The sequence below is a fragment of the Ctenocephalides felis genome, unplaced genomic scaffold, assembly GCF_003426905.1.
Source record: "Ctenocephalides felis isolate EL2017-DRISC unplaced genomic scaffold, ASM342690v1 CF-g0.4_SCAFFOLD_01170, whole genome shotgun sequence".
In the NCBI taxonomy this organism is placed as follows: domain Eukaryota; kingdom Metazoa; phylum Arthropoda; class Insecta; order Siphonaptera; family Pulicidae; genus Ctenocephalides; species Ctenocephalides felis.
The window spans coordinates 34560817-34584151 of NW_020537324.1; the positions used below are offsets into that span (position 1 = coordinate 34560817).

Here is a 23335-nt window from a genome sequence, read left to right on the forward strand (position 1 = left end):
TGATAGCCCTTAATAGATAATTTAATATTTTTGTAAAATAAATTTTTATTAAAGTATTTAAATTTATATTTATTACATTTGTATGGCTACATATTCTTATGTTCAGAAGGTTTTATTAGTCTTTTTCTATACAATTTCAATCAAATATTTCATATTATAGTTTTTCATTTATAGGATATTTTTATTTATTTAACATTATTATGGTCAATATATTGTTAAAGTATCATGGGTATAGCGACTAGAGTGACAAATAATTTGAATGAAAACTGGACATTACCAATCGAATCCAAATATTTCATGTCACGGGAAATAGAATGGGAATAATTTGGTATATGCAGTTGTGAAGTGCTATGAAACCATTCAGTTCTTGCTTATGCATTAAGGTTTCCAGATACAAATGCAGTGTTCTCATGTTATTAGTTTGAAATTATAGATCAGCTTTGTTATGTATAAATACAATTGACTATTCTTAATCAATAATTGACACAGTAACATAACAATTAACATTTTATATATTTAAAATATCTATTAACATGAGCATATAATTTTCTCTATTCTACATATGATTCTTTAGTTATATACAAGTATACAAAAAGTTTAGTATTATAAAAGTACTATATATACAAACATCAATATTTACAATATGGACAGTGCATTAGAATATACAAGGAACAAAGTTTTTAGTCGTCATCGTCTGGAATTTCAGACATTGATGTGTTACTATAGGGAACAACAGGTTTATTCAAGCAAACGGAATAAATTTCCACATCGCCTTGAATATATAAATATTTTGCAAGTGTGCAACTAACTCTTGAGCGAAATTCAGCTACAATTATGCCATTCACTGTTATTGTATAGAAGCCAAGATCAGCTTTAATTCCCATTTCGAAATACTTCCCAGGGCAAAAATTTTTAACTGGCGATCTTTCCTCGACGCCCCAAGAACCATTTAGCCACGAATTTCTGATAATTGTATGTACGCCACCCACTTCACCGAATCTATATAAATAAAATTATTAATTCATAATTATCTTATAAATTATATAACCAAACAACTAAAATTAACAAAAACTCTATAAAACTAACCTTGGGTTGATATGCAGAAGAATCTGTGGGTGTGGGTAGATATAAGCTGTACTTTGAATATTTATGAAAAATGAATGTGGCAGAATCTTTAATCGCCCTCGTATTTGTAGCTGCTTCCCTGCTAGGAACTCAGTTGGAATACTGGCCAAATACGGTACTGGCTATCAAAAAATCTAGTAAGACTATAGGATGTGTTTAAATGCAGTTCATGTTATTGCTTACCAAGTTTTCTTTGTTTGATGTTTGGAGTTCGTTTTCATTTTCACATTGGCTTTGTACGTCCAATATATCAGGCAAAACTTCCGGATAATAGTCCGACGATCTTTGCTGGACTCGAATATCTCGTACATCTCCAGTTACACGCACTAATTTGGTTATTTTAAGAGGTGCCCTGAAATGTGATTATGTTTATATTACGGAATTGAATATAAATTGAAAGTAACGTCATTTCATTATAAAAGATAATTGCTGTTCAACCTAGGTTATACAAGGTGGTGACCCTTAATCGATGGTGGATTGATAATCTAAGAATTTTTCATACTAACTGTAATTAATTGTCATGCAAGTAGAATTTTATTTTGTTTGTTCATTAGTAATGTATGCAGTCAACCCTCCCATAAGGTGGTACTCTGGAAACGCGGTTTCCATACTAAGCGGATCTGAAATTGCGATTGCTCTCCTACTGATCACACAGTATGAACCCTTTTTCTATAACACGGTTTTCAATCTACTACCCATAAGTTGCTTCCGCACAATCTGTGATTAACTATAGTAACTAGACATTGTTGTAGAAGATTTTATCGGCTATTTTATTATAACAATAGGTTTATAGAAACATGCTAGTTTATATGAAAGCTGTGTACGACATCGGGAGGTTTGGTAGTGTCAGTGATCTTTCACAGAAAGTTATAGTCTTTCTAAAGAAATTTCAGCTCGAAAAATTTGTTTGAAAACGAGTTTTAGCTTGGTTTTTGTTTATTTTCTTTAACGAAAGTAATTTATCTTGTTTTTTAACTTCCAAAAGAAGATGCTTATGTTTTCGACAAAAAGTCCGACTTGCTAGTTTTGTTTTCTCGACATTTTAAGTCATTCTGAATCGTTTGAAATCAAAATTTAAAAAAAATGTGTGTCTATATGTGAACAAAAATTTTACCTTTAGTATGCGTTTTTTTTCAAAAACATCTGCACCGATGTAAGAAATTTAAAAGCCATTTGACGATACTTATCGTCAAATCCTTAGTAAGTATCCGCGACGATCGGCAGGTCCGTTAATGAATTGTTGAAAAAATTGACGATTTTTTTTTATTGGCCTACGACAAGCGCTTTAAATATAAATGCTTATAAAAGTTTGGAGAAATGGGCCATGCTATTAGCCAAATAATATTAGGACATACAAGGCGCGTTGTTTTTTCGTTCAATATAATGTATATTTATCAAAAATAAATAATATGTGTTTAGCATTTTGTACAAAATTGAAGAATTTAAAAAAGTTTCTTACATTATGAACCCTACAACAATTCTGTCTACGTATAAATCACACAAATCATTAACTTCCCGAAGAGTTATATTGATCGCAAAAAATTTGAAAATGAAAATGTTTGCATATCTTTACGTTTCAAAGGTTCTGAACATTTTGGCATACCTCAGAAAAAATGGATGTGTGTGCATGTTTGGATACAATATTTCGTCCAAGATTGCGGGAGCGCAAATCAACCGATTTGAATGATTCAAAAAACATTCGATTCCTATTGATGGAAAGACTTGGTGGTGATTAGATTTTGGTGAAGGCGGGTCCTGCCGTTTCGAAGTAACGGGGAAAAAGTGCCAAGAATGGTAATTCAGTTTTTGAGGTAACGGAGCGCCCGATTTCAATGATTCAAAAAACATTTTACTTGTATTGACGAAATGAAGAATTGGTTAAACTTTTGGGAAAGCAGGTCCAGCGGTTTCGGAGATATAGAGGAAAAAGTAAATTAAAAAATATTTTGCGATCAAAACTGATCATTAGACATAGGCACCTCAAATTATCAGATATCTTGTAGAGATTTTAAACAAGTGGACTAATTTTGTTACAATTTTTTTGGGTTCCGTACCGAGATCAAACAAAATTCAAAATTTTCAGATATTTTTTTCAAAATTTTCGAAAATATATACAAAGTTTTATACTTCAAATATAAATATTAAATTTACAATACAGGTTAATTATGTAAATATTTCATATGCGCTATTCTAAAAAATATATCCTCAGATGGATTCATTCGGCATCTCTGGTTAATGTAAACATTCTTGTTTTGTGCGATAAGATCGTCACTGTATATTATATAAACGATACTATATAGTAACTGATTTATCTCAAAAAATTGTTATCAATCATTAATCAATATTTATTGATTATTGATATCTTTCAATAATTTTCAATTAATTCTGGTACGGAAAGTACCAGCAATTTGTCTTAAGGCACGATGCCAAGCACCACTAGTTTTTCATCAAAGCTTACCTAAACGCGAAACCACAAAAATGTTCGCCGTTGACAGCAACTAGATAATCATCTTTAGCAACGAATATGGTGATGACAAACTCTGCGCCTCGTCTTATCGTGAACGGAAGGGCCGATGCGGATTCTTCCTGGCCCCACTCGCCGGTGCGCCTCGAGTTGCGAGCCACGTAGTTTTGCGATAGGCGCGGATTGAAATGAAACGCGATGTCCTCACCTGCTTCGCCCGAACACAAGTTTATTGCAAACCTGCAATAGTAAAATATTAATAAATGACTCGTTCAATTATTTTTTGTTGATTAAATTTCGTCTTAATCAATTGTTGATTTAAAATGAACATAATCGAGAAAATACATTTCAAAATGGAAGTTTTTATTACATTAATATTGATGTTCATTTCAGTGCTGCATTTTCTATGAGGAATTGTAGAACAAATTGCGTTTGAACTTTTTTTTTTATCACGGACGCTTTCCACGCTGATTTTTTTATAACTTCCCGTAGGGTAAGCTATTGTAATCGTCCATATATCGAAATTGAACATTTTTGCATAATTTCACGTTTTGAAGGTTTCTGAACATTTGGCATACCTTAGAAAAAATGGATGTGTGTGTGTGTATGTATGAATACAATTTGCTTCGGGCGCACGGATCAACCGATTTGAATGTTCAAAAAACATTCGATTCCTATTGATAAGGAGATGTGCTGATTAGTTTTTGGCAAAAGTCGATCCAGCCGTTTTGATGTTACGGAGCAAAGAGTGCAGAAAATAGAAATCGAGTTTTTGAGTGAACAGAGCATCCGATTTCAATGATTCAAAAAACATTCAATTTGTAATGATGGAGAGAAGTAGTAGTTAGTTTTTGGCAAAGGCAGGTCCAGCCGTTTTCGAGATACGGAGCTAAATGTGAAAAAATGGCAGTACGTGTTTTTTAGAGAAATAATCATCCGATTAGAATAATTTAAAAAACTTTCTGCTTGTGTTGACGAAACGATTATTTTGGGAAAAGTTTTCTTTTCAATTTTTTTGTTTAATTTCAAAAAAAAAATGAAAATATAAAATAATTCGGATTTTCAAAATTATAAATCGGTACGGGAAGTACCAGCAATTTGCCGCAAGGCACGATGCCATACACAACTAGTTTTTATCTACAAACTGAACATTCAGTTTATAATACAATGTGGAACTAAAATAGGGTAATATTTTAAATTTTGAGTTGTTTTTCTAACATGGCATTAATTGAATATATTTTTTGCACAACTGACAATTGTAAATTACCAAATTTGCTAAATGTCCTACACATTTTTTTTATTTATTGTTTCAACAGCACTACAAGTTGTTTCTTGAAGACTTATAAGCTAATGTTTCACGAGACTTATGATGAGAGGCAACCCATCGGTTTACCATTCTGCTATTACCTCTTACGTGTACTAGTTACGCAGGGGCTATGTTACGTAAAGCTTCTCATACAAAGTAGCACTAAATACTGTCAAAATGTATTTGCCGTGCGATCAGGCGTTATTTACACATAAACTGTAACTGCACTCATAAGCCATATCACAAAGATGTATGAGAATAGCTACGTAACATAGCCCCTACGTAACATTAGAATATTTTACGGCAGAATCGGCCCCTGAATGCTGCAGCTATAGCCACGAAGCGCGATTTCCACTTGAAATTATATTGACCTATAATCCTATAATCTCAAGTAGAAATTTGATATCAAAGCTGCCTGATGTCGGGCATTAACGGTAGCAATAATCGAACCCGGAACTACTTGCCCAAATAATAATAAAATTAAAAAAAAAAAAACTTTTTATGTACATACATAGTTGGGATAGGAGTTTAGGTAAATATACCTAATTAGATTATATGTACTGTGCGCAACTCGTTAGTTTTTTGAATCTCATTTTGATACATCAGCGTTTGCAAGTTCCAAGAAGAAAAATGTTTAAAAATGTATGAAAGTTTTTAAATTCCATGATGTTATAATTAAAACGAAGACAACAACTGGTAAAATCTCATATAGATTAACTTATATAAGAACTGTTGCAGTGTCAACTTACTGCCGGCTAGTATGTGCAATTATGCAAGAACTAATAAGTTTTCAGTGAGATATTTAAGCCGTTTATGACTAAAGTTCATATTGTACACATATACATACATATTATATATATATATTCATATATATATGTGTGTGAGTATATGTGTACAGGTATATGAATATTAATCATTTATATCAGGATATGAAAATTAAATATTTATGATTAAATGGTGTAATGTAAAAATGGTGTTACCCATAACTGATTTATTTAAACATTATTTTTTATTTTCATTTCTTTATTTTTAGCTTAAATAATTAGTTCAAGTATTGTTGTATGAATATATTGTGTTTTTCCTAGTTGGAACTGCCAAATGACGTCCTACAGAATTAATTAATGACGTTCTACAGAATTAATTTAATATTTGTTGAATTTTTTATTTTCGAAGCAATTATTTTTATTAAATATATTAATAATATTCATTAGATAGACATTGCAAAAAGATATGATAATACCTAAGAATGACTAAGTACCTACAAATGTTATACTATTTTATGGTGAATGAACTCGTTTGCTATTACAATGGTGGTTCCAGTAGCCACCTTCAATGACCACATTGAAAAATACAAATTCATTTGAATATCGATTAAAAAAAAACTAGTGGGGCGCATGGATTCGTGCCTGAAGGCAAATTGCAGGTTAACATTTTTGAAAAAAATTTACTCTGAAAAATAAGATTTTTGAGAAACTATAAATTTTTGACAAAAATTGACTTTTTTTTGAAAAAAAAAGACTTTTTGAAGAAAAGTGTATTTTGAAATATTTTGGAAATTTTGAACTTTTTTTCAAAGCAATCGTACTGCGTTAGCTGCAGAGAGACGAAATATCGAAGCGCGTAAGCGCCGCGCCGCCGTCCAACGGATAAGCATTAGTACGGAACCCATAGGAATGTAAACAAAATTTATACTTATTGTTAAAATGTCTATAAAATATCTGATAATTTGATGTGCATATGTCTAATGATCATTTTTGACCGCCAGATGACATTTTTTTTACTTTTTTCACTAGATCTCCGAAACCGCTAGACCTGCCTTCATAAAAATTTGATCTTCATCTTGTTAATACAAGTAAAATGTTTTGTGAATTATTCAAATCGGGCGCTCCGCTCTCTTAAAAACTGAGTTACCGTTTTTTTGGCACTTTTTGCCCCATATCTTCGGAAGGCTAGACCCGCCTTCGCCAAAAACTAATCAGCACGTCTCCTTATCAATACGAATCGAATGTTTTTTGAATTATTCAAATAGCTTCATCCGTGTTCCCGAAATCGTCGACGAAAATTTGTATCCTCACACACATACACACACGCACACACACACATACATCCATTTTTTCTAAGGTATGCCAAAATATTCAGAAACCTTTGAAACGTAAAGATATATACAAATTTTCATTTTCGAGTTTTTTGCGATTACTATAACTTACCCTACGGGAAGTTAAAAAAAAATTGAATATCGATTATAATACAAACAAAAATAATAGAATATTACTGTACTGTACATATATTATTATTATTCATTACTTCTATAATTTTTATTATACGCTTTATTAAATCATCTTATACATTTTTATGATCATTACAACAAATTGAAATGGAAAGTGGGATGTCATTTGCTCTAAAAATTAAATTAGAGTTCATTCATCAGTGTGTATACAAAAAAATACAATATACAGTAATAGTACAGTCATTATAGTAAGTTCATCTCGGAATTCGAGATACCCAGCTGTAAGTCTGTAAATACTGTATACTGACACCCTAAAAGTTGTCTCAAAACCTACATATGGTAGGGTGTACGCAACATATGTATGTTTTGAGACAACTTTTAAAAGTCAATATACAAGTATTTACAGACTTACAGCTGGGTATCGTGAATTCCAAGATTCTTACTTAATTTAAGCTTAAATGACTGGACTATAAATGTTTCAATGGCAATAATTTTACCTTTCACTATCTTCTGGTAAATATCCTCGCACTTCAATGATCGATCCAGTTTTTAAAGGAGTGTAAAATTTTGAAACAAATTGAGGAATTTGAGAAACGTCTTCCTATAAATTAAAATAGAAATTAGTTTAAAAAAAGAAGAAGAGAATAGTATTTTTTTCTTAGCTACAAACAAAATTTATTAATTTATTAAATACAAACAAAATTTTGATTATTTATACTTTAACAAAAATAAATATTGAAAGTAATGTTTATAACAATAAATTTAGTAAACAATTTAGTAACAATAAAGAGGGAACTCTACTTGTAGAAATCAAAATTAAACGTACATTATAGTTTCGTTTTTCTACAATTTGTTTAAGCATACTATCACAACTAACAAATCGCATCACACAAAACTAAGTTATTATGAACCAAAAATAATTATTAAATGTTTTGGAAAGATGTTATCCAATGGAATTTTGGAGCAAATCATGACATCAACCGATTTCGCATTGATTTACATGTTTGAAGTTATAGTCTATTGAGTAAATAAATAAACGTCAGAAAATATGCTATTAACATGTATTGAAACGGTAAATAACGACTGTTTTTCAGTTATATATCACAAATTAGATGCGCATACTGTTTTTAATGGTTTGTATATTTTTATTTGATGATATATTGCAATATTAAAATTAAAACTTACTAATCTGTGATAGTAACTAACGTTGTTAGTGAAAAGCTCCCAAATGCATTGCTAATAAAATCTACAATCAGTTTGTAATTGAAATTCTAAAAGAAATTTTTCTAGTGAAGAAGTAATATAGCAATCATTGTACTGCTAGAGATAAATTATTACTATTTGAACATTTTTATGTAAAATAATAAAATTTTTGAAACCTTTTTCTTTCTTTTTCAAAATTACAATCTGTTACAAAGAAGTTTATTAATTTTGATAAAAGATAAATAAGTAAAAGGAAATGAGTCCACGGTTATTTCTAGCCAATTCGCGGTTGATAAATTTATTAATATGAAAAATCTAACTTAACATGTTCGTGGACAGTAGAAGTTTCAGCAAGGTATAAATAATAAATTGGTTGTGAAATCCAAAATTTGAATAAATACCGCTTATAAGGTATTATATCGTATTTTAGTCGTTATTTACTAAAAATGCTATAGCATCCACGTAAAATATTTTGCTTTTATTTTACGCAATTACTTGCCCAAGCAAATTACATTAGTGAAAAACATAAGATAATTCGAAAATACCTGAAAAATCAGCTAGTCATTATCTTGATAGGTGTAATAATTACAAAAACGTAAGGTTATATAAAATAAAATTCATAATAACTGATTTTAAAATTTGAATGCTATAGCATCCATGTCACAATGAAAATGAATGCTATAGCATTCACGACGTCCGCGAACGTGTTAACGCATATTTGTTAGGAAAAAGATAGGATAATACCTAAAAAATCAGCTAGACAGATATAATAATTACAAAAATGCAAGGTTATGTAAAAGACATAATAATTGATTTTATAATTTGAATGCTATAGCATTAATGTCACAATGAAAATGAATGCTATAGCATTCACGTCCGCGTGTCTTGAATGCTATAGCATTCACATTACGTATTGACGCATTTTTGTTTTTCGTGTAAATTTTCATAAAATTTACGAAAATATTAGCCTATGTACATTGTCCAAAGCCTGACATCAGGCAACTTTGATGTCAAATTTCCACTTGAGGGTGTAGATCTCAAATATAGCCTCAAGTGAAAATTGCCTCTAGTGGTTATAGTTGCATATATATAATAAAAATGTCAGCAAATACTTCGAGTATAGTTACTACTAGTCATAATTGGATTGGACAAAATGTCCTAAGTGTGACAGATTGTAATTAAAAAAATGTTAGAAAAAAACTATAAAAAATGTACATTGTATATATTACTGAAATAAATGAAAAGAAAAAAGGTTTACGATATTGCATGGATATCGAATATTCATTTAAATTCCGCGCCCAAATTTTTTAAGCGCAAGTAAGAAAATAATGAAGATTATTTGGATGTTATCATTACAATTAAGATATGAGTTGCTGGGAGGTTTGAATAGTACAAACAGTCGCGACAAATTAAATGCTTGAATTAGGATGAAGAAATTTGTACCGAACATCACCATGCAAAAATGTACAAAGCACATTGAAAATATTGAAGTAATTGTGTCCCTAGATTAAATTTTTATTGGCGCTATAGTAATTTCCACTATGTGAAGCAGACTAATTAGTTTCTACCATGACAAATCATCAATCATCAAATTATCAATGCAAATAAAAATATAAGGAACGATCACAATTGAATGTTACGCAATAACCCACTGAATCGTCCGTCGAGCACAGACAAGTCAGTCGTAAACTAGCATCCCCTGCGATTCGTCTAAATAATTCGTGAACTGCTTGTGCATAAACATCATCGAAAAGTGCATAAAACAAGTGAAAAAATAACTTTGTCAAAAACATCACTTCACAAAAGCACATATATAATTCAACACTTTTCACGGGTGCAATTAGCGCCGTTCATATATTAATTAATCACAGTGAAAATTGTTAAATTAGTTTGTTCCGCAACAATGTGGTCTGCATATTTCATTTTGAGGTTAGGACTTGTCAAACGTGGGTGAGTTCCCAAAATCGATTGTTAGGAGTCGTTACTACTTATGATACTATAAAAAGATAGACATGCGCACTTACAGATATCAAACGGGAAACACGATTCAAATAATTTGATGTGTGGAAATTTTTATTCATAATATTTCGAAACCATTTTAAACAAAAGCCGTAATCACACTGTAATGTGCTAATGTCATCATCGTCATTCATAGTTCCGATTCCTTAATTCTCAATACCACCAGTCCTTATATTATAAATACACAATATTCACTAGATTTTTTCTTAACACATTTGTTGTGCTTTTTGTGGTTTCCAACACTACGATCTAATTCCTAAGATTTTACGACCGATAATATGAGTACAATAATTGAAACTGATCGATTTGTGATTAGCAAGGTTACTTTTACTCCAATGTTTGTTATTATTAGAACGCTCGCATAGAAATAAATGTGCTATTAAGACCTCTGGAATTGCTAAATACTTTACGAGTTTCGCAAACATTACCGAAGGCAGTGCCATATGTGGTAAATATTAACTGCGTTGCGGCGGGTTTCGAACAAGTTTACAAATAATCATTTAAATGGATCCATATAATAAATATGTATGGTATTAGAAAACTGGAATCGATCATGTTATCAATGTAGCAGCAAATGCATTTTGAACGCCATCGCAGAACAAATTTGAGAAACAACTACATTTATATTTATAATTTTATAGGTTTTAATCGGAGGTCATTTAGACCAGACCCATATTACATTGTGTTTATTTTTATATTGTTGTAAATGTTCTTTGTTATATTGGTTTTTATATAATTCTTCACTTTTATAAAAAAAATGTAAAATGTTCTGAAGACATTCCATATCTCAGGAGAAATAATTGTAATGAAAAATTAATTTTACTTTTTAAAAACAAAAAGAAACGTGGGCCATAATTCTAAGTCTAAAAATATATTGTGCGTCGTGTATACATTTAAACTAGATATTTTTAGACATGGTTTCAAAATATTGAGTATCTTTTCCCGTTTTTGATGGTTTTATTTTAAGTTTCATATGAATCTGATAATACTTTTTTATTTTATACAAATAATTCTGTCGAACACTAACTTCTAGAGTTATGTGTACTAAGAGGTGTTATTTGTTGTAATTTCTTTACTTACAATTAGATTAGGAGAAGCAACTCAGTGATTGACCTTTCTGATGTAATTATTATTTATCAATTTGAGTTCTGTTTCTTTAATGATTACAGAGGATTCAACATCTTGCAATACAATATTGATTTTATTTACTTTTTCATATTTTTTTTTATTTTCTTATAAATTACAATCTGTATATATAGAAAGACATTAAGTAATTAATTTGATAAATAACATAGAATTTTAAGAGAAAAACCCAATGTCTAAATTAAGTTTTAGTATTATTTAATTTTTTAGACAGATTTTTGAATATTTTGAAAGAAAATGCCAAATATGATGTAGATGGAACGAAAATTATGAGATGAGTTGGTTAATGCATTAGTTGCGTTTATTCTTAAGAAGTTTCAACTGAAATTGTAGATGGAGGGATATTAGGAATTTTACTAGATTTTAGTGATTGCGACTGAGAAATAATAATATTACTTGAAATCACATTTTAAATCCAATTTTAGCTGATAATTGATATGAAAAGTGTAAAATTGTTTATCCATACATATTAACTTAAAATCTGAATTCGATTTTAAATTAATTAAATTAAAAAATAGAAAAATATTGTTGGGGAATCGTGCTAATGAGTTAAAAATAGGCCTGTTCGTTTTTTTCGTATTTTATTTTTGTTTTTTTTTTTTTTTAACGATTTTGATGAATTGTTTTATGTTCATATGGTCTATAAAAACATACTAAAATATTACTGGCCTCTACGAATAATTTATTAATTTCGAAAGTTCATCAAGGTTTGCAGTAATCATGGCGATTTTGTGATGTCAACGAAGTTTCGAATTTCGACGTTTTTTCAAAAATAACTGAACTAATTTTCGAAGATTCGAAAATCATTTGATGATTAGTTTTACTAGACAATGGGTCAAGCCGTTTCTTTAAAATTAGCAATTCCTGAATCGATTTTTTGACAATTTTGTTTTGTTAGTCTGACTAATATTCTATTATTCTAAAATATTATTGTGGTTAAATTATGAACATTCATTAAAGTTTGGAATAATAAGCCACGCTCTTAGAGCACAAAATCTCGTTCGTGCATTTAAAATAATTCAATTCATTTACTGATGTTGATGACTAAAGTTTGTTTGAAACATATCAATTAAATATCGCATTGATTGGTTTTCAGTAAATGTTAACACTTTATTGTCGAAATAAATAGTTGAAATTTTTAATCTATATAGCTCTTCTTTCCCATTTTTTTATTGATTAAATCGATTTTCACACATATCGAGATGTTTTTAAAACTTGTCTCAAAACAAAATGTCACTCACAACTAGTCTGATATTGTGCCATGTATTTTAAACATATTGTGCCCGGTCGTCATAACCATTAAATACGAGCCTTGGGAAACATATGCGCCCATAAATAATTTATGAGTTTGTACTTGAAAATACATATATATCAAAATCCTTGTTGGATTTCTGCATTTTCAAACATTTAAATAATAATTACTGCTACGGTCCTATCAGGTTGGCACTTTTATAATTTATCATATTGAAATATGATTTACGGGCCAATTAAAATAGACCAATGTTATGGCAATGCTATGCTGCGCTGCGTTTTGTCATATAAAATGGTACTAATAACTGTCAAAATGCCTAACGACCAAGCATGAACGAACATGACGTAACATATGCGCTTTGTTCGCTTTTGTTTGAAGTTTTCAGTCTGCGCATATTAAGATGCGTCTTCATCCAACGAACGAGCACGAACGAACACGAACAAGCAAGAACGTACGTACCAGGACGAACGCCAACGAGCATAGTGTGGAGTCACAACGAACACGAACGAACACAAACGAACATAGCGAGCAATGTTCCGCAACTTGTTGGTACATCAAAGAAAATTGCTCGTTCATGTTTGAACTCATATGTGCAGCGTGGCGCTACCAGGAATGTAGACAAACATTTTTCTTTTTTGATGTTAATATGTGCAATCCTGCATTAGTTTATGTTGTGATTATTATGTGATATTGCTGTTATTCATAATTTTTGTAAATTAGATCACTTTAAATAATTTTTCTCTTTCCCGCCAGTTTAAATAATAAAACTCACGTTTCACGGAACAGCCTCAAACAAAGAAGATTCAAGCCCTCACTGCTTTGAGGCGTTTGTTCAAGTTCGTGATTCGCCTTCGTTCGTGTTCGTTCTTTTTTGTATTTTCTTGTTCGTCATATTCGTTCGTGCTCGTTCGTTAGGTGAGGACGCACCTTTATTCGTCATGTTCATTCGTGCTCGTTCGTTAGGTGAGGACGCACCTTTAGATTTAAAACCTAACTTAAAAAACGCACAAACGTCAAAAAAAAAGAATCTTATTATATGGCCATCTTTCTGATGTATCATAATAACATATGATTGAAGTTACGTTTTGTGTAAAACGTCTGATCGCGTAGCAAATACATAGCATTTAGACAGTTTTTAGTACTATTTTATATGAAAAATGAAGCGTATTCATAGCCTTGCCATAACATCGGTCTACTTTAACTGAATGAAACAAGTTAAACAAATAGTTCACTAGCGCTCTTACTACATTTAATATTTGAACAGTAATTTTCTGGTGCACGCGATCTGTTCTACTTGTTACTAACCTTTGCTATTACCACAGACCAGTCATCAACCTCCCACACTTCCATGATCCAGGTATATCGTTAAGTTTAAGTTTAAGGTTGAAACTTTTCTCTATAGATTTTCACAATACTTTAAATTATTAAAATTATTATTAAAAGTATAGATGTTACAATTATTATCGACACACATTCCTGATTTCATTGTGAAGTGTCTTATTGGTTCTACAAGCTTTGTTTTAATTCCTGATAATTCCATGTGAGATAGCACTTGCAAACACTTGCAAACACTTGCATTTGCGCAGTAGTACAACGAATCACATATTTATGTTATATTTTCAGAAGTTCACATATGTAATAGTATAATTTCGTTTTATTGAAAATGACTTTATGTTTATTAAACATTAAACAACGAAGGAACGTACACCTCAACCATAATTGTATATACTTTGCATATAATTCTCACTGGACCGGCGTTCTATTTGTCCTTGTCTCACCATTATGTGGCGCGCATACGATAAGTTGGAAAACGTACAAAGATTCTGAAACTGTGTAATGTTTTAATTATTTTAGGTTTTTTTAATGAAGAATCTATATGAAACTAGTGGTGCATTGCATCGTGCCTTGAGGCAAATTGCTGGAACTTCCCGTACCGTAATTAAAAATCTTGGTGCGAAATCTAAAAAAAATACACAAAGTGTGTACGCATTATTAAAATCTCTGTAAAATATCTGATAATTTGATGTAAATATGTCCAATAAACATTTTTGACCGCCAAATGATATTTTTTTAACTTATTTTAAGTCCATAACCGCTGGACCTACCTTCCCAAAAATTTAATCAGTTCTTCACCTTGTCAATACAAGTAAAATGTTTTTTGAATGATTAAAATCGGAAGCTCCGTGAGTTCTTTGAAACGGCAAAAACCTGCTTTCGGCAAAAACTAATCAGCACGTCACCTTATCAATATTTTTTGAATTATTGAAATCGATTGTTCGGTGTTCCCGAAATCGTCGACGAAAATTTGTATCTGCACACATACATACATTTTTTAAGGTATGCCAAAATGTTAAGAAACCTTTGAAACGTAAAGATATATAAAAATTTTCATTTTCGATTTTTTTGCTATTACCATAATTCACCCTATGGAAAGTTAACTAGTGCATGGCATCGTGCCTTAAGGCGAATTCCTAGAACTTCCTGTGCCAAAAATTAAAATTAAATAAAAAATTTAAATAAATTGGATTTTTGAGAATTTTGAAATGTTAATAAAATTTTCACTTTTTAAATTTGTTTTTTATATATTTCCAAATTTTTGAATTTTTTTTAACGCAATCGCGCTGTGTATATGTTTTACAGAGGTTTTACATAGTCTAACGGATAAACAATGGTGCGGGATCTATAAAATTTGTACTTATTATTAAAATCTATATAAAATATCTTATAAATTGAAATGCATATGTCTAACGATCATTTTTAACCACCAAATGGCATTATTTTTTACTTTTCCTATTGGATCTCCAAAAACGCTGAACCTGCCTTCTCAACATTTTAATCAGTTCTTCATTTCGTCAATACAAATAATATGTTTGTTGAATCATTCAAATCAAATGTTCCGTTATCTAAAAACTAAATTATTATTTTTGGCAAATTGCCCCGTATCTTCACCTGCCTTTGCCAAAAACTAATTAGCACGTCGCTCCATCAATGCAAATCGAATGTTTTTTGAATTATACAAATCGTTTAATCGGCGTTCTTGAAATCATCTTCGAAAACTTGTATTCGAACACACTCACACACATGCACACAATGTTCAGAAAGCTTTCTAACGTAAATATATGTAAAGGTTTTTGTAGGCCAGAATGTGCAGAAAGCTTTCAAACGTAAATACATGTAAAAATTTTCATTTCCCATATTTGCGATTACTAATATCAAATTAATCATCATACCGAAAGTCAATCTGTAACAAATATTCTTCGACTAGAGTTATAAAACCCATTTTTGTTTAAAAGATGTATTTAAAATTCATTAAAACTGGTTGCTTTCTCTATTTATATCTTCTAAATTTTATTATAATTATTTATTATAACATTATAGTACTTAATATTATAACTATATTTGATTTAACTTCAGAATATTAATTTGGAAACAACTACAGTTTTTCGATTATGATTTTTTATTTTTGCCAAGGTTATATCTTCTATATATATAAAAATAAGTCGGGTTTTCCTTCCTGACGAAATAACTCCAGAACGCACGAACCGATTTCGACAATTTTGCATTCGTTGGAAAGGTCTCGGGCTCCGCAAAGTTTATAGCTAAGAAAATTAGTTGTGCATGGCATTGTGCCTTAATGCAAGCTGCTGGAACTTTACGCACCGTAATTAAAAATTCGAGTAATGACATTATTGAGAATTATCAGAATTATGCTTGGTTAAGTCAACGAGCAATTCTTGCCGCAAAGAATAATGATGTACACGCCCTGAATTTCACCATTCAATAAAAAATTGCTGACGATTTGGTGACATACCAATGATTCTGACTGGTCTTCCGTTTGACTTCAAACGATTGCAATATCCAGTTCGCCTTGCGTTCGCAATAACATGTCGCAAGACCAATCGCTTAGTGTTTGCGGGATAAATTTCAAATAGATGATTTAGAAAATCATTGTTTTTCACATGGGCAGTTATACGTTGCCTGTTCACGAGTTGGAAAACCATCCGCTTTGTTTGTATTAACGTCAGACCAAAAACAAAAAATGTGGTTTACCAAAGATCACTTCCATGAAACGGATAATTTGCCCAAACGGATTCACTTTCATTTACTTAGAGAAGTTCAACTAAAAAACACTTCATTTTTGTAATCAAAATAAATTCGTTACTATTGTATGATAAAATCAAATTTTTCCTTTTAAAATATAAAACAAACAAAAAATTTCTTCATCTTTCTCACGAAACCATCTGGTGGCGAAACGGAGTTCGTCGGGTTTGCTAGTAATTTATAAAAATCTATAATTTCAAGTGTGAATCTGATATAAATACTGCTTGATAGCTGATATCAAGGCCAATGCGGAACCAGTGGATTCTAATCCTCTTTCTTACCACGGAGTCATAACCAGCTCTAAAGATGGTACATGTAATGTATTCACTAAAGACGTGAAGAAAAACATTGGCTACATATATTTTAGTTTATCTTTTGGTTAGCAATGTTAGCATCTATTCTCTATGAAATAATCTGTACACATCGGAAAACAATGAATTTAAATTTGACAAAAAAATTACTGCCAATTTGATGAGCAATGAATATATTTCCTGTATTTATATAACTTGCGTGTTTAAAATTTATTGCCTATGACGTTTCTCTATTGAATAATGCATTGCAAACGTGAGATTGCAATGTTATTGATTGTGGTAAGATATAAATAGTTTGACATTGGAATGGACGATTATTGAATTTATTTACTGATAAGAAAAAAATTAGAAATATTTTATTTAGTCCATGGTTTCTCAAATGGTTTTAAAATTTTTCGGGTGTGATCATTATTGTTTGAAAATTATTTTATCTCCTTATAAATATTATACCAAAATATATAGAATATTATGCTAGAATTTGTTTTAAATATAATACTAATTCAAACAACAAATATTATAATTATCTCGGTCTTGTTGCAAAACTGTTTTACCTGTGTCTTATCAACAGGTAGATAAGTATGATTACGAATAATTTTATATTAATTGCAGTTCCCTTCTCAATGTAATGCGTAATAATTTATTAGAATTGATGATTAAAATTGAAATTGTTTTTTTATTTTTCAAGGTTCTATGCCTATATAGACTTGAATGATACTTGTTCGAACTGCTAATGCCTTGAAATACATTCGACATATTTTTGACTACCGAAGAAGCAAATGCCAAATTGAAAAAATTCTACTTTTAAACATATTTTTTTGTATTAATGAATTATGTGACTTTCAAGTATTGGCCACTACATTAATCACGTGGAAAACGACACGTGATTAATCACGAAAGATTACGTAGGGGAGGGTGGTTTTAGTAAGACGTGTATTTATTTTTTACCTCAGTTTAAAAAAACTAAAAATTTTTGAAAAAAATTCAAAAAGTTTACGATTTTTTCTAGATACTAAAAATACACGTAATGTTGTTTGGGGAAGGGGAGTATTTTCAAATATCACCACGTATTTTCAAATATCACCACCAATGTTTTTTTACAATAAGAAAGTAGTAAATAAAAAAGTAAATAAACGTAAAACAATAAAATAAATTAATTGTCATCTCAACACTGCTGATAAATATTTCTGACGAAATGGCAGATCAAGGTTAAATGCAGTGTAATTTATTTATTTATTCGGTAAAATCTCTTTAAAATTAAAAATAAGGCATTGTATCTGTTTGACCGATGGCAACCTCTTTCTTCCTACCTAGTCTATGGAGTAAAAAGGGACATATGACAAATTTTAGAGAAAACTGTAAAATGCATGCTACTACAATAGTGAATTGCTGAGATTTTTTACCTCAGTTTTCAAAAAACTGAAATTAAAAAAAAAAAACAAAAATCTTACGATTTTTTCTAGGCACTAAAAATATACGTGATGTTGTTTGGGGAAGGAGGATAATTTTAAATATCACCACGTATCACTAAAGGGAATCAAAATATCCTTAGAAATCGCTCAGGTGATTAATGGACGCTCTTGTATGAAAATGTTTTTTCAGGTTGAAAAGCCTAGCAAAGGTCATAAATATCGATATTGTAGTTTCCTTAACAACCTTATAGAATTAAGATTTATGCGTCATCTTACCAAAAAAAACATAATTATTTGGCAAAATATCGAAAAACTTGGAATGTGACCTGTAAGTTTGGGGGCCCATAACGCATTAAGTAGCTTCAAGAAGACTACTTGAATGGACCTACAACGATTGGAATATCTATATTTGATATACATATTTATATTAGTAAAACTTCTCTAATGATGACATTTTTTTTGATTCGATGAAGCAATTCTGGGGAAGAGATATTCTCACTTGGAGGGATATTTCTACCTATATTTTCATTAAAAACTGATGTCACTACTGCTTGACACACGCTGTTTGAGGAACAACTGCAATTCAGGTGGATTTAATCCGTTTACGAATGCATATTATAAATTAAAAATTAATTTGATTGGTGCTTTTTAGACATTTGTTTCATATGAAGATTATTATCTTCTATATATATAAAAATAAGTCGGGTTTTCCATCCTGACGAAATAACTCCAGAACGCACGAACGGATTTCGACAATTTTGCATTCGTTGGAAAGGTCTCGTCCGCAAGGTTTATAGCTAAGAAAATTAGTTGTGCATGGCATCGTGCCTTAATGCAAATTGCTGGAACTTCACGCACCATAATTAAACATTCGAGTAATGACATTAGTGAGAATTATCAGAATTATGCTTGGTTAAGTCAACGAGCAATTCTTGCCGCAAAGAATAATGATGTACACGCACTGAATTTCACCATTCAATCAAAAATTGCTGGCGATTTGGTTTGACTTCGAACGATTGCAATTTCCAGTCCTCCTTGCGTTCGCAATAACAAGTCGCAAGGCCAATCGCTTAGTGTTTGCGGGATGAATTTTAAATAGATTATTTGGAAAATCATTGTTTTTCACATAAGCAGTTATACGTTGTCTATTCACGAGTTGGAAAACCATCCGCTTTGTTTGTGTTAACGTCAGACCAAAAAACAAAAAATGTGGTTTACCAAAGATCACTTCCATGAAACGGATAGTATGCGGATTAACTTTCATTTACTTAGAGAAGTTCAACTAAAAAACACTTCATTTTTGTAATCGAAATAAATTCATTACTGTCAATAAAATCAAATTTTTCCTCTTCAAATATAAAACAAATAAAAAAATTCTTCATCTTTCTCACGAAACCATCTGGTGGCGAAACGGAGTTCGTCGGGTTAGTTAATATATAAATATTTACAAATCTTCCATGGCGTATCCCGTAACGTGCTAGGGGGCGTCCATTAATCACATGATCGATTTTTTAAGGATTTTTAGACCCCCCTCCCCATTGGTGATACGAGAAAAATATGTAAAATTTTTGGGTTTTTCTAGAAAATATCTGGATTTTCTAAAAATTCAGGTAAAAAATAAATACATATCTTACTATACCCTCCCTCCACGTGATATTTCGTGATTATTTGTCAAACCGCCTCTCGCCCTAATGCATTCCTCCTTAACGCGATCACTTTGCGTGGACAGTATCCATTGTTTTATTATTACCAATAAAGAAAACTGCTTTTACATAAAATTTCGTAAAAAATTAAATATGTTCAAATAATTAAAAAAATATTCTAGTAACACATGAGTATATTTTTAACTTCCCGTAGGGTAAGTTATAGTAATCGCAAAAAAATCGAAAATGAAAATTTTTATATATCTTTACGTTTCAGAGGTTTCTTAACATTTTGGCATACCTTAGAAAAAATGGATGTATGTGTGTGTGTGTGTGTGTGTGTGTATGTATGTATGTATGTATGTATGTATGTATGTATGTATGTATGTACGTGTGTGTATGTATGTGCGGATACAAATTTTCGTCGACGATTTCGGGAACACGGATCAACCGATTTGAATAATTCAAAAAACATTCGATTCGTATTGATAAGGAGACGTGCTGATTAGTTTTTGGCGAAGGCAGGTCCAGCGGTTCCGAAGATACGGGGCAAAAAGTGCCAAAAACAGTACCTCCGTTTTTAAGAGAACGGAGCGTCCGATTTGAATACTTTAAAAAACATTTTACTTGTATTGACAAGATGTAGAATTGATCAAATTTTCTAATGAAAAAAGTAAAAAAAAATGCCATTCGGCGGTTAAAAATGATCATTAGACATATGCACATCAAATTGTCAGATATTTTATAGAGATTTTAACAATAAGTATAAATTTTTTTTACATTTCTGTGGGTTCCGTACCAATGCTTATGCGTTAGACGGCGGCGCGGCACCTGCGAGCTTTGACATTTCGTCTCTATGCAGTTCAAGCAGTGCGATTGCTTTGAAAAAAAGTTCAGAATTTTCAAAATATGTCAAAATGAAGAAAATAAATTTTTTTTCAAATAAAAATTTTTTTTTTCAAAAAAACGGTATTTTTTTGTCAAATTTATAGTTTCTCAAAAATCTATTTTTTTCGAAGTAAAATTTTTTCAAAAATGTTAATCGTTTTTAAAAAAATAATAATTTTTGGTACGGGAAGTTCCAGCAATTTGCCTTAAGGCACGATGCCCTAATTGCCTTAAGACAGAATTCCACTTACAGCTAGTTAGTTTTACAATTTCGCCAGGTTGTAATGAATATTGCAATTTACTAGTGTGCTTTGAGAACATTCATCTGTCTTATAGGTGTTAATAACCTATAATTATTTTGATAGTGTTAATTAATTAGTCAATTAATAAATAGAAATCTTTTAATAGAAATGACACAGACTTACAACTTCCTCCGATATCAAAAGTCCTCGATCCTCATCATTCTGTTCGCCGCAAATGCTCTCGAAACATGGTCGGCAAACGTCGCAAAGACTTCGGGCCATTTCAGGATTTGATATTCCCAAATATTTAGTTTCAGGGCGCATAATAACATTGATATAATATTTTATGATAATATTCTGTCTTTCTTCTGAATTTGCTCCACATTACTAATCGAAAATATCAGCTGTTTTTGAAACGGTATAATAACTTCCACATTTCAACATCACGTTTTCTTTTATATTTTTTGGTTTAGTTTTGTCCTATTGGAAATGTGATTTAATCAGAATCTACTTGTCAAAATTGCGATTATCATAAAATTAAATCGTTTCGGCAAAGATCAGCTATGAAATTTCCAAAAGAAAATTTATTAGATCGTTCATTGTACTTTAAAATAGTTGAAACTCTAAGGTAGACGGAAACTCACATGTCCAGGGGTAAAAAGGTCCACCACCAGTATCTCAAAAACAAGTAAATTACAGCATTTTCAAACGATACTATTTTAAAGTAGAAGGCAAATAATGTATCTCAACTCTTATTTCAATATTCATAACAAAAGTTTTTTTTTATTTGTAGTTTTTTTTGGTTTTGAGCTCTTTTATATAATTTATGATACCTAATTATAATTATCAGACATACGCTATTTAATTGTTTTATAAGATGTATTTTTTATTTTTAAGTTAAATTTGACAGTTTTTTTATATAACTTGTATAATATCTTGGATATGGGTAGTGGGGTAAAAAGGACCACTTAAACCTTTATACTGAAGGACGTGAACAATAAGAAAGTAGTAAACAGAAAGGTAAATTGAGTTGAAACAAGCAATTTAGCAAAAGATAAAATATGAGTTATTCCAACACTACTAATTAATATTTCTAACAAAATACCAAATCAAGGTTATATGAAGTGTAATATTTGTAAAAAATGTGCCTATTTATGTGCCGTTTTATTTGGTATCGGTTATATAATTTAGCAATTATTATATAAAATTCCATTGAAATTAAAAATAAGACGCTGCATCTGTTTGACCGATGGCAGTTTCTTTTTACCTAGCCTATGGGGTAAAAAGGGACAGATGACAAATTAAAAAAAAAAACAGTTATAAATATGCTTCTACAATAGTGAATTAGATAAAACTTTTATTGAACATAGTTTGATAGTTGTTAGATACATATTATTTGAAGTTCATTTGTCTCATTGTCAGACAATATAATTACTGAAAGTCAAACTGGACCTTGGTGCTTCGCTCTACCCTATACATTTTTTATAATTTTATTATTTCAAATTAAGAGCCTCAATTTTTCAAAAAAAAAACATTTTATTTTGCATTTAGAAATATTCCGTACGTTACGGGGATATGGGAGATCCCGGTCTTAGGGAATGTTAAAAAGAAACAAAAATTTCCTCAAGAAAGGGGAATCCCACGCCGCTTAAACGAGGAAATAGGTATAAACTATAAATTATATACAAATATATATATATATATATATATATATTTATTATTTTTATTTTTTAAGTAGATAATTTTTCAATGTTTTCGAAAGTAAATTATCGATATGCGCAATAAGATCATAAGTTCACTTTGAAGTCATTTACAATTCGAATGATATACCGAATAATTAAAAAATAATTAATTCTATCAACCATGCTATACGGCATTTTTTTAATTTTATAGCGAATTAATTTTAAAAATGATATATAAAACAATAGTATTACCATAAATTCAATGAATTTTTGTTGCCTGGGTACTATAATTCTATGTTATTTACTAAAAATCAAAAACA

General features: G+C 30.5%; 1 protein-coding gene across 7 annotated transcripts; it reads right to left on the reverse strand.

Annotated features, from left to right (window-relative positions):
* Positions 1 to 42: 42 nt before the first annotated feature.
* LOC113366135 (galectin-4-like) lies at positions 43 to 21957 on the reverse strand. 7 transcript variants are annotated; one of them, XM_026607692.1, is made up of 6 exons: positions 21517 to 21957; positions 7620 to 7723; positions 3584 to 3829; positions 1309 to 1477; positions 1087 to 1247; positions 43 to 999 (listed from the first exon to the last, which is right to left on the reverse strand). In XM_026607692.1, exons 1-6 carry the CDS (start codon positions 21655 to 21657, stop codon positions 681 to 683), a joined length of 1140 nt encoding a protein of 379 aa, XP_026463477.1. In that variant the 5' UTR covers positions 21658 to 21957; the 3' UTR covers positions 43 to 680. The 7 variants fall into 7 exon arrangements, with proteins under 7 accessions (XP_026463477.1, XP_026463480.1, XP_026463481.1 ...); XM_026607695.1 differs by lacking the exon at positions 21517 to 21957 and adding an exon at positions 14045 to 14213; XM_026607696.1 differs by lacking the exon at positions 21517 to 21957 and adding an exon at positions 10773 to 10894.
* Positions 21958 to 23335: the final 1378 nt, after the last annotated feature.

What these genes read in the sequence shown, in the direction of transcription:
- LOC113366135 (XM_026607690.1), bottom strand. Translation starts at nt 10,136, where the DNA reads ATGTGCTTTTGTGAAGTGATGTTTTTGACAAAGTTATTTTTTCACTTG. An exon ending in TTACCAGAAGATAGTGAAAG is followed by an intron (nt 3,830 to 7,619) that starts GTAAAATTATTG and finishes TTACTATTGCAG; the next exon opens with GTTTGCAATAAACTTGTGTT. An exon ending in CATCAAACAAAGAAAACTTG is followed by an intron (nt 1,248 to 1,308) that starts GTAAGCAATAAC and finishes ATTTTTTGATAG; the next exon opens with CCAGTACCGTATTTGGCCAG.